This window comes from Mustelus asterias, chromosome 4, assembly GCF_964213995.1.
Source record: "Mustelus asterias chromosome 4, sMusAst1.hap1.1, whole genome shotgun sequence".
NCBI lineage: Eukaryota > Metazoa > Chordata > Chondrichthyes > Carcharhiniformes > Triakidae > Mustelus > Mustelus asterias.
In genome coordinates, this window is record NC_135804.1 from 100,734,587 (window position 1) to 100,747,932 (window position 13,346).

At 40.0% G+C, this 13,346-nt stretch overlaps 1 protein-coding gene across 1 annotated transcript in view; it reads left to right on the plus strand.

Annotated features, from left to right (window-relative positions):
- LOC144492887 (disks large homolog 3-like) overlaps positions 1 to 13,346 on the plus strand; it is a 221,648-nt gene that overhangs the window by 87,835 nt on the left and 120,467 nt on the right. The window contains 3 exon segments of the mRNA XM_078211466.1: positions 3,100 to 3,176; positions 3,910 to 3,960; positions 10,597 to 10,637. Coding sequence (XP_078067592.1) covers positions 3,100 to 3,176; positions 3,910 to 3,960; positions 10,597 to 10,637 — 169 coding nt within the window.

Here is a 13,346-nt window from a genome sequence, read left to right on the forward strand (position 1 = left end):
AGATCTTAGAGTAAAATCCACATCCTCCAGTTGCTGCTCCATGTAAAATATTGTGATCATCAGGAAGAGCAGCTGGATTTTTCACATCCCTCAACACCTTGGTTACATCAGGGAATCAATCCCCAGGATATCCTGGGATTTTTTGTTAATCCTTTCATGGGGACTGACTATGCCAACATGTGTAGCCTATCCCTGATTACCATTGAAAAGCTGGTGATGAGCTGCCCTCTGAACGAACTGCAGTCCATGTGGTATAAGTATGCCCACTCTGCTATTAGGAAGGGAATTCCAAGTTTTTGACCCAGCAACACTGAAAGAATATTGATATAGCTCCAAGTCAGGACTGTGTGGCTTGGAGGGGAACTTGTTCTCTTTGCAATTGTCCTTCTAGTTGGCAGAAGTCATAGATTTGGAAACTACTGTCAAAGAAGGCTTGACAAGTTGCTGCTATGCATCTTGTAGATGGTACACATTGCTATGTGGATTGTGGAGAGAGCAAATGTTTAAGCTGGTGAATAGGGCGCCAGTCAAGCAGTCTACTTTGCCTGGATGGTGTCAAACTTCGTGAGTTGTTGGAGCTGCACTCATCCAGGCAAATGGAAAGTATTCCACATCACTCATGACTTGTGCCTTGTAGATGGTGGACGGGCTTTGAGAGTCAGGTGGTGAGTTACTCACCACAGAATTTCTATCCTCTGACCTGATCTTTTAGCCACAATATTTATGTGGCTGTTCCAGTTATGTTTCTAGTCAGTGGTAACTCCCAAGGTGTTGATAGTGAGGGATTCGGGGGTGGTTGGACTCTTCATTTTTGGAGATGGTCATTGTCTCGCACTTGTGTTGCATCAATGTTACTTGCCACTTACCAGCACAAGTTTGAATGTTGCCAAGCTCTTTCTGCATATTGACACGGAATGTTTCAGCATCTGATGAGTCACAAATGACACTGAATATTTGTACAATCATCAGCTAACATTCATCACCTCTGACATTACGATGGCGGGAAGGTCATTGAAGATGCAGCTGAAGGTGTTTTAGGCCTAAGACACTACCCTGAGGATCTCCTGCAGTTATCCAGGGACAGAGATGATTGACCTCCAACAATCATAACCATCTTCTTTTCCACCAAGTATGAGTATTGCCTTAAGCTTTTCTAGGGCTTCTTGATGCCACATACAGTCACTCTTACCTCAGCATGTTTGGTCCATGTTTGGAATAATTCTGTTATAAGGTCAGGAGCTGGGTGGCCCTGGCAGAACCAAAAATGAGTGCCAGTGAGCAGGTTATTGCTGAGGAAGTGCCAATAGCACTGTCGACAACATATCCTATCACTTTTCTGATGATCAAGACTGACGGAGTGGTAATTTGCGGGGTTTTAATTTGTCCTGCCTTTTGTGTACAGGACATACCTGGGCAATTTCCCATGTTATCGAGTAGCTGCCTGGTGTAGCTATACTGGAACAGCTTACTAGAGGTGCGGAAAGTTCTGGAGGACAAGTCTTCGGCACTATTGCCGAAATGTTGTTAGGGCCCATAGTCTTTGCAATATCCAGTCCATTCGGCCATTTCTTAATATAACATGGGGTGAATCAAATTGGCTAAAGATTGGCATCTGTGATCATGAGGACCTCAGGAAAAAGTAAAGATGGACCATCCACTCGGCATTTCTGGTGAATAGGTCTTTCCACAATGGATTCAATTGGGGTCTCCACATGACATTTTCCGTCTGATTAGATGCCACCCTCCCCAGTCCTGCCATAGGGGAGGATATTAAATTCCGCACCAGGATTCTCTTGTGACCTGTCCTGTTTTCCACATTAATGTGATTTGGACATGAATATAAACTTTAGTTGGTAATGCCAAACTAGAGGCAAGGCAAGGGAGACTGCATAAGGATTTTTTAAAAATTTGTTCATGTGATGTGGGCATCACTGACTGGGTCAGCATTTATTGCCCAGCCCTGAGGGCATTTATGAGTCAATCACATTGCTGTGGATCTGGAGTCACATGTAGACCAGACTGGGTAAGAGTGGCAGATTTCCTTCCCTGGAGGACATTGGTGAATAAGATCGATTTTTACCATGATCGACAATGGTTTCATGGGACTTTTAATTCCAGATTTTTATTGAATTCAAATTTCACCATCTGCCAAGATTGGATTCGAACCTGGGTCCCCAGAGCATTAGCATGGGTCTCTGAATTACTAATCCAATGACATTACCACTATGCCACCACCTCCCCTTTCAGCTGAGTGGCAAATATAGAAAACAGTAAAGTACATTTGGGGAATATGATCAGGTAATTAGAAATGTACCCGAAATAGTTACGTTCTTAATGGATTGGAGGAATAGAGGGATTTATAGTTGAAATTATACAGATTTTTAAAAATGTGATTGCTAATCATGAAAGGGAAAAGGAACTTGATAATTTGAATAAATGGTCTTTAAGTGCAAAAATGAGGAAATGATAATTAAGATATTGATTAGGCCTGAATTGGAGTACTTTTTAGAGTTCTGAGCACCAATTTATAGAGTATATTGGTATCATTGGAACAGATGTAATGGCAATTTGCCAGAATGATACCAGGGCTGAAGGACCTGAAAACTAAAATTGTATTAATTGGAGAATCGATTGAAGTTTTCAAAATCTTGATGGTAAGTGATAAAAGATTATTTCCAATATTTAGTGAATCAACAACACAGCATAAATCTAGGATTAACATGATTGTGAGGCTAGATGTAATTTTTCACATAAGAGATCATTGCAGTATAGAATGCATAACCACAGATGCCCATTAAAATGACATTAATCACAGTATTTAAGAGGAACTGAGATAAACATTAGAAGAAGGGAAGATATTTAATGGTATATGGGGAAAGTTAAGGGAAATGGAATAAGAACAGGTAATTCTGACACAGAGTTTGTTCTGGAAGAGGCACATGCCTTCCTTCCATGACAAAAGTTCAATGATTTTATTATCGGTGCTTGAATGCAGTGACCTCTGTGGATTTGGTATCAGCTGTGGGAGTATCCATCATCATGTTCACTCTTACTTGTGCATCACAATCTTATCTCAGTGATTCTTTCTGTATTTACTAGGCCTGAACCTGTTTACAGCACGGTGATCAAACAGAGTGGCCAACCTGAGCCACCTTCATCTCCTAAGGGGTATACCAGTATAACTCGTAACATGCATCCTTGTCTCTCATCCGGTCCCACTCGCAACGCTGTCAGCCAGGGAGTTGATATAATCTCCAGCAGGTACTAACACCGCTTCAAAAGCTTCAGCATATGCAACCCGCTTGTGCCTAACACAGATTGGTGTGCTGATTAATACCTGCGCCATGGCTGCAGTCTAGCCTAATGTTACCAGCTAGCATGCTTTCACATTTCAAGTTCTGAACAATGGAGTAAAAATAATTTTAAAATACAGAGATGAGAATTACAGAAATGTAGTTCCCAGTCCTTTCTCTTCCTTGATGTGCAGGAAATTAGCACATTTCAACTCAACACTTCCCTTGCAATTTGTAAAGTGGGTGCAGCACAAAAACCATCTCCCAACTGATTCAGAGAATTGATTAAGAAGAAAGCTGCATTGGGAGTAGCATCTGGACATTTGAATTAAGTTTTTTTTCTCACCCACCTCCTACTGCAAGGGAATATATATTTAGAAAATATTAGTCATAATGTAATGATAAAATAGGACTTATACTGATCATATGAAATTAATTTGTTCAATTCATTGTCACACATCGCATGTGATCTCACCTGTGTATGGATTGTGTGGTAAATCTCAGATTTCTTTTACTTTCTTCCACTGGAGAGAGAGAACGAAAGAGAATCCTATGGAAGAGGGGGCTCTCCCAGTATCCATCATGGTAATGAAAGCTCTTTATTAAAACTTAGTAGTGCTTGAATGCTAAGTTAATACAGCCACTGTACCATACTCCTGCTTTCACTGTTCAGTAATGAAGATCATGAGGAAACACAGGCAAATCCCATTGCCAGACTGGTTTTGAATAGCAAAAAAGAAAAAGAGGATAGTAAAGTGAGAACATAAAATCAATGCCATTTTTCTAGCTTGCTCAATGACCCGCAATAATTGATTTTAATTTCTAACAGAGCTAATGTTAACTTTTTAAAGAGGAAACCATACCATGAGTACCCATTGTAAAGAAAAAGTCTTCTCAGTCTTCAGAATTATTATTAATTTTAATATTGTTTGATTTCTGTTACTTTTGAATATTTCACTCAAATGCAGCATCAGACTCTTACCAATTTAATCCTATCCAGATTATCTCTAACAATGGTGTCTCTTTCCACCCTGACACCGTCACGTAACTTGAAGAGTTCCTTCAAAGATCTATCCTTTTTTTCTCTTCCTTAAGGCAACTCAGTGGCACAGTGGTTAGCACTGCTGCCTCACAGCACCAGGGACCCAGGTTCAATTCTGACCTTGGGTGACTCCCTGTGTGGAATTTGCATGTTCTCCCCATGTCAGCATGGATTTCCTCTGAGTTATCCGGTTTCCTTCCAGAATCCAAAGATGTGTAGGTTAGGTGGATTGGCCATGCTAAATTGTCCCTTAGTGTCTCAAGATGTGCAGGTTAGGGGGATTAGCAGGGTAAATATGTGGGGTTATGGGATTAAGGCCTGGGTGGGATGCTCTGTCAGAGAGTCAGTGCAGACTCGATGGGCCAAGTGGCTTCCTTCTGCACTGTAGAGATTCTATAATCTACATACTATCCCTAGGGATCATTAACCACATATGTGGAGCTAACTTCCTGTTTTACACTAGTGGCACCCAGCTCAGTTCTCCCATTGCCTCTATGTTGTCTTCAATTTTGGATGAGGTTTAGTTTTCTCCAGCTAAATATCAGGATAACCAAAGCCATAATCTTCAGCAGTCGCCTTAAAATCTATATCCTTGAGACCAACACCATGACCCAAGCTGAACCAAAGTGTTTGCAAGCTCCGATCCTTTCAAACCCTAAGATAAGCTTATGAAAGAAATAATAATTTGCACCCGTATAGAACTGGTAATGAATTCCGTATTTTTCAGTGAACTTTAGTGTACATCTGAATAAGGCATTGGGAAAATGATAGGAGCCCTTCAACAAATTATTATCATACAAGAGCGACATCAACCATTTAGACTTCCTTTCTGCATGACTATACTTCAAAAGTATTTTGTTGACTAGAATGTCCTGAGGTTGTGAAAGGTGATATATAAGTGTTTTCTTCTTATTAATAGCAATTGAATAGAATGGGCGGCATGGTGGCACAGTGGTTAGCACTGCTGCCTCACAGCACTAGAGACCCGGGTTCAATTCCTGGCCTGGGTCACTGTCTGTGTGGAGTTTGCACGTTCTCCTTGTGTCGGCGTGGGTTTCCTCCGGGTACTCCGGTTTCCTCCTACAGTCTGAAAGACACATGCTGGTTAGGTGCATTGACCCGAACAGGCGCCGGAGTGTGGCGACTAGGGGAATTTTCACAGTAACTTCATTGCAGTGTTAATGTAAGCCTTACTTGTGACTGATAAATAAACTTTAAAACTTCACTTTTTTAATTCATTGTTATTAATGTACTAGGAAAAGATTACATTCACAGTGTAACGTGTTTCTTATCAAATCCTCATTTTCTCTTTTAATACGGGTTCACAGGTTTTAAAATGTTATCAAATTCCAAATGTTAACTCCTGATCCCAAAATAGCTTTTTTTCTTTTCATATTATGAGGATGGTCAAGACCTGTTGTGCTTTGAGCATGCGCTTTACGTTTGTTACAGGCATCCAGTTTCAGGATCTACATATCCTCTTACAGTGTATTTTTAAAAAATACATTACCTTACCAGCTTTTCATTTCTTCAGGGCAAAGCAAAATGTTTTCAAATGCAGCGAAATACTTTTGAAGTGATGTCAATGTATGCAAATGTGATAGCGCAAAGACACACACAAAATTACATCATAAACAACAAATGAAATAAATGGTCAGCCAATAAGTTTTTGGTGGCATTGTTCAGAAAGGAATGCTTCAGAAAACCAGAAGATCTATTATCAGTGCAAGTTGAGTTGGTCTGAAAATTGCTTTTGAGATATCCAGGAGCAATTACCTGCTTACCTAAAGTGATAAAATGGCAGTGAAAACAGGTGACTGGAAGTTGAGTCTGAATGACCAATACTGCATGTGTCAAACCATGAAGAATGCACCACTTCAGCCATTTTATTAAACATTCAAGCTTGGAACACTTCAGATGCCTGTGATGTGGTTCTAAACAACTTGCACTGGATTCCATTGATCATGCATGTGATGAATTTTGTCACCAGTTTCACCGTATTCCTGGGGGGTGTGGGTGGAGTTCTACCGGTGTTGTATAGCCTAACAACGAAAATGCCTACTGTTGACTAAGCACAAAGCAATATTGCTAAAAGAACTATGGCAAAATGTGCAATTTGCATAATGCTTTGCACAAAAAAGGCACTTTCCAGCATGATCATTCCTAGTGCAAATTGAGCAGAATAGTTATATTTTTAACGGTTTTCAGTAATCAGTTCAAGCTACTCCATGAGGAATTCTCAGTCAGTGTGACTAGCTCATCTGTTGATAGATTTTCCTCTTTCAATAATGAAAATGATGTTAAGATGTAAGCAAATGAACTATTGGATTAAAATTCAAATGAGAAGCAGTTGTATTGTTACTGTGTAAAATGTCAGCACATCCATTTGGAATACTGTATATAATCTAATTGTCAGATCATAGGGAAGATATTGCCTTTGAAACAGTGAAAAGCATGAAAAGAAAATTCCATCCAAACATGTCTACTTATGATCCAAATTGTTCATGCTGAGAATCTCAATGAGTTCTTGAGATTCAATGAGAGCTTGAATAGCTCTAAATCTCTGGGTGTGAGTATGGCTATGCCTCTGAAATAATGGTAAATGTGTTGTTGGTTTTTTGATGCTATGTTGGAGATGTTTCACAATTGTATCACACTAATTATTTGATTCAGACGATTTGCATTTTGGATAGCTTGCAAGCCAGATGAATCCCAATAATCCGAATTAACAGTAACACAAGTGATTTTACAACAATTGTGACTCAACAAACACAGCACTGAATGAATGCTGCACTGCCAAAGCCACCAAATGCAGGTGAAATGTTAAATTGAGGTTGGATCAGCCTATTCCAAAGGATGTAAAAGATTCAATGGAGCTATTTTTTAAAAAAAGGCAAAACAATTTTCTTAATGTCCTGGTTAATCACAACCAACACCAGTAATTTTTTTTTTGTGAGATCTTGCTGTGTACAAATTGGCTTCCACATTTCCCCACATAAGAACAATGACTAGCACTTAAAAGTAATTAATTGTCTGTAAAGTGCTCTGGGGAATTCTGAGGATCTGAAAGGTTCCATAGTATGTTCATTTGTAACTTTGAGAGCTGATGTTATTCCAAGTGCAATGTTTCCTCACTTTGTGGATTGTTCAAACCATCAATGGTTTGAATAGTTACAATATTATTTGAATAATTTTTGTCACCAAGAAGCCAGCCAGCATCTTACCCTTGAGTTTGAAAGCATGTAAGTAACGCTGGAATGTTACAGGATGAAATGATCATGGCAGCTTTCATGTACTAGTGTTAATATGCAGACACCTGTGTCTTGCAGTTGAGCACTAGCTGGGCATTGAGGGAATAAAATCCCCTTTAATTCACATATTGGTCTAGTTGGGACTCGTTTGGACATTTGAGTGCCATCTATAACTCCAAGCACTTACAGATGTGATCAAAATGGCCTGCTCCATCATTTGTTTTGCCCCTTCATCGTATATAATCAATTTGATTGCACTGGCAATCTTGCCTTATGCATAAATGGTCAGCTAACCAGCTGATCTGAGGGATTTATGTGTAATAATCCACTGGCCAGGAAATTAAGTGCTGTAGTAATTTTCTCATCACTTGTCAAGGCTGTCTTGGGCTTGAAAATGTTTGCATATTTTCCTGGGGTGTGGAAAAATTCTTGCCAAGTTTCTGCACAGTGTCCAAGTGTATATCCCAATCAATTTGTGGAAGTAAGATTTTCTGAGTCAATGCACACGGTGGTTGTGTATTTGAGAGAGGATTTGGATCTCCTGCTGTATGAGGTTGTTTTGGTGGGATTTTTACCCACAACCTCTTTCTCCTACAACATACATATCACAAAGAGAACAATCCAATTGAGAAGCATTTAGAATGTAGTTTGGAAATATTTCGCAAACAAAACATCTTTAAAGGAAGACTTCCAAATAAAGCTCAGATTTTCAAAAATGAAAAGCAAAAGATATTGACAAAAGACCATGCAAAAGTAAATTTAATTTTCTGTAAGAGCATAATGTAACATAGAAAATCACCTTTGCCAATGAAGCAGACTATTCAGTTGTCAGGGTATTTTGTAGTGGTATAAGCTGGACTGGTGGTTCTTGGGGCATAAAAGATATGCTTTAGACATGATGTTATCTTGGCCTTACCCCATCACTTGCATAAATGCATCACACTCTCTTTTCATCAGTTTAAGTCCCAAATCCTGAACCAGGCCTTGGTAGATCTGCTATATTTATGACATGATAAAACTATTAGGATTTTGGTTTGAATTTTCTTTTTTCCATTCATGAGGTGTGGACATCATTGGCTACGTCAGCATTCCATCCCTAATTGTGTTTGAGAAGGTAGTGGTGAGCTGCTTTCTAGAACCGCTACAGTCCCTGTGTAACACCCAGAGCGCTATTAGAAAGTGAGTTCCAGAATTTTCACTGAGTGATTGTTCCAAGTCAGGATGGTGTGCGGCTTGGGGGAGAACTGGAAAATGGTAATGCTCCCTACATCTGCTGCCCTTGTTCTTCCAGATTGAAGAGGTTGTGGTTTTGGAAAATGCTGTCATAAACACTTGATGAATTACTGCAGTGCATCTTGCAGATGGAATGCACTGCTGCCATTGTGCTCTGGTGGTGGAGAGAATGAACGTTGAAGATAGTGGATGGGGTGCCAGTTAAGTGAGCTACTTTGTCCTGGATGATGTCCAGCTTCTTGAATGTTGGTGGAGCTACACTCTTCAAGACAAGTAGAAAGTAATCCATCACACTCCTGACTTGTGCCTTGTAGATGGTTGGACAGGCATCAGGGAGTCGGGGAATGTGCTATTCACCGTAGAATTCTCAGCCTCTGACCTGCTTATTAGCCTTAGTATGTATATGGCTGGTCCAGTTCACTTTCTGGTCAATGGTAACCCTCGGGATGTTGACAGTAGGAGATTTAGCAATGGTAATGCCATTCAAACTCAAGGAGCAATGACCTAGATTCTTTCTTATTGGAGATGGTCATTGCCTGGCACTTGTGTGACATGAATGTTATTTACTACTTATCAGCCTAAGCCCGAATATTGTCCAGGTCTTGCTACATATGGGCATAGACTGCTTCAGTGTTGGGGGAATGTCAGTGATGATTAACATTGTGCAATCAGCAGTGAACGTCCCCACTTCTGACCTTATGATGAAGGGAAGGTCATTAATGAAGCAGCTAAAAATGGCTGGACCTAGAACACTACCCTGAGGAGCTCCTGCAGTGATGTCCCAAGGCTGAGATGATTGACCTCCCTCAACCACAACCATCGTCCTTTGTGCCAGGTAGGATACCAGCCAGTGGACAGTTTTTCCACTGATTCCCATTGACTTCAGTTTCTCTAGGGCTCTGATATGCAACACTCAGTCAACCTGTCTTGATATCAAGGGCAGTCACTCTCACCTCACCTCTTAAGTTCAACTCTTTTTATGTTTAAACTAAGGTTGTAATGAGGGTGGGAGTTCAGTGAGTCTGGTGGAAAACAAACTGAGCATCAGTGAGTATGTTATTGCTGTGTAAGTACTGCATGATAGCACTGTTAACATCTTCTATCACTTCACTGATATCAAGAGTAGACTGATGTGGCAGTAATTGGTCGGGTTGGATTTGCCCTGCTTGTTGCGGGCAGGACATACTTGGATAATTTTCCATATCATCCGATAGATACCAGTGTTGTAGCTGTACTGGAACTGTTTAACTAGGGGTGCAGCTAGTTGTGGAGCACAAGTCTTCAATACAATTGCCAGAATGTTGCCAGGGTCCATAGTCTTTGCAGTATCCAATGTCTTCAGTTGATTCTTGAAACCATTATGGAGTGAATTGACTGAAGATTGGCATTTGTGATGCTGGGGACCTCAAGAGGAGACCAAGAAGGATCATCCACTCGGCACTTCGGGCTAAAGATGTTTGCAAATGCTTCAGCCTTGTCTTTTATACTGATGTACTATGCTCCCCCTTCATTAAGGATGGGATATTTGCATAGTCACCACCTCCTGTTCATTGTTCAAATGCCATAACTAGATGTAACAGGACTGCAGACATTGTGGGATTGCTTAACTCTATGTATTGCATGCTGCTTTGGCTATTTGGCACGCAAGTAGTCCTGTGTTGGAGCTTCACCAGGTTGACACTTTATTTTTATGTATGCCTGATGCTGCTCCTGGCATGCCCTTCTGCACTCTTCATTGAACCAGGGTTGATCCCCCATCTTAATGGTATTGGTAGAGTGGGGGATATGTCAGGCCATAAGGTTACAGATCATGGTCAAGTATAATTCTGCTGCTGCTGATAGTCCACTGTGCCTTATGAATACCCAGTTTTAAGCTGCTAGATTTGTTTGAAATCCATCCATTTACATGGTCTCCATAAGGACCGTGCGGTAGTCACTCCTATCACAGACATGCATCTGTGAAAGGAAAGATTAGGTCAAGCGTTCCCTCACCACATGCTACAGAACCAGCCTAGCAGCAATGTCCTTTAAGACCCAACCAGCTCGATCAGTAGTGGTTCTACTAAGCCACACTTGGTGATAAACGTCAGACAATTAGCCCATATCTTTTAAAATCTCGGCCACAACTGCAACCTGAACTCCACAGCCATCATTGAAGAGGCTGGAATACCACTTCCCACTGGGTATACCTAATCTGAAAATGTGACAAACTCCTCCCAGGCTATGATCAAGGAGACTTGCACCCTCCATGACAATGGGTTTCTAAGGAATGGATGGGGGATTTCAGCCTTTACAATACCTCACAGTAACTTCTAGTTGAATTTTCTGGCCCTTACACTCCACCTCTGCTGGAGTTATAAGTATGCCATAGTGTTCACAATTTCAATTCCTATTTTGTGAATGTCTGACAGTAATCTCAAACCTTAATTTGCTAAAATCATGGGATCAATTTGTTTTATAACCTAGTTCCTGATAGCTGACCTGCCTTCAACATTACCAAATATTGAATGGAAGGAATTTTTTTGATACATATTCCCAATATTTTTCAAATCTAGTCATTGAGATTTGTGATTACTAATGCACTTGTGTTGCTGCCCAAAGCAAAGTTTATTATAGCTCAGGCTTTGAGAGGTTGTTGGAGATGAACCGAATTATGGGGCAATTAAATGTCATGACGCTTTTCTAAACATGAGCTTGGATAAGGCTGCTATGTGCGGAGCCTGTAACACATTCATAACATACCATACAAGCAGCAGAGAAAGACAGGGAAAAGAACCAGAGTACCAGACAGCAGTTTCAGTTAATAGCCATGTTCACCGTCAATGTTTCTTCATCCATAACAATTCCACAAAATCGAACAGTGAAAAGGCAAGGATATCAGAAAGCACAAAGGAAAGTACATTATGAAAGGTATTGTGAATTTGAAACTTTTTTTTTCAACTGGCTAACTTTCAAAAGAAGGTTTGATTTATTTGATTTATTTCCCTTAAGCACAAGATTTGCTTGTACATATGCGTACACACGTACTGTGGGAGAATTTGCATTGTTTAAAAGCACTGATATTTTTGTTAAATAAATCAAAATACTACCAGACTTACTGTGAGATTTTTCATACACTTGAAGTGCTTTGTTCTATTTAAAGGATTGACTAATTATAGAGTGGGTCAGTTATAATTTTCACGAGATTTGAACATGCAATATTTGTATAAATTGTGAAAAAACACCTTGATTGCTAATGTATCAGCTTTAAGTCTGAGATTGTTTTCAGCAATAAATCATGTTCAGCTGTATGTCAAAGATATCTACACAGGCAAAAGGGTGCTCACAAATGGGTGTTTTTTTAAGTGCATTAATTATCCGAAGTTAATCAGGGAAAATTACTGTATGAGACAGCATGAAAATAATGAGCAGTAGAAGGAGTTGGGGCTAACAAGTGATGGCTACAGTTCTGATGACCTGCAAGTTTTGAGAACCGAGGCACAGGATACTCGAAGTCTAAAGCAAATCCAATACTTGTTTTTATGCAGAGAAGCCTCCCTAATCCTGCTAATTCTAATTCTGTGAATTTTGCTCATTCTAAATCTACAAAAGTTGTGAAACAATCCTAGGACACTCAATGAGTTTTGCCCAGAGTGTGGAACACTATGACAAAGGCTCATTGGTTCAGATAAAGGACTCTGGGGCTTCTTTCTCCACAAATGGCACATTTTAAACTGAATAAAAGCTCCAGACTATTCGTTCTGTGAGAATTGTTCTGATTATGAGATTCAGAAAATGCCATTCATTTCATGTCAGCTGCAGCTACTAAATTGAAACCCTATAAGGTGGTCACCCGATGTGAAAATGTTAAAATATCCTCAGAACCTCTGTTTGATAAAATGCTGAAGGGAGTTAAACAAGAAAACTGATTTATGTAGTGTCAGTACATCTTGCATCAGCAAAGTATTTGGCATTCCTGGCCTCGCTAATTTTTTTGAAAAAGGTGAAAATAAAAAGAAGAAAATGTTGGTTGAATGTGTAGTATGAGGGTGTTCAGGCAGAGCAGGGATTAATATGGGACTGGAGAACAGTATCGCCCACAGTATGATGTAGAAGAGTGACATGATAGTAGACTGTTTGTAGAGGAGTCTAGCAGAAGCCAGCCTGGAGGCAGCACTTATACTGGGTTGTACCTTGGATAGAATATCATAGAATCACTACAGTGCAGATATATATATATATATATTGTTATGGGTTACCAATATTTTGTTTACATTCAACTATACAAGCCATGGTGGCAGTGAAGGATGGGCCACAAATTCCCAAAAACACAAAAAAATAAAGAAACTACAATTTGACCTGCGAGAAGTGTTCCTAAATCAAAGACACAGCTGGAGATAGTTTAGAAAAATTCCATTACCAGACCTGATTGAATACAAAGGCAGATTCAAGATCAACAAAGGCTGAGCAAAATTCAAACAAGAAGAAAAGGCTGAAAGGCAGCAAAATAATCCGCTGTGCAGATGGAAAGCCCGACCTGAGTGAACA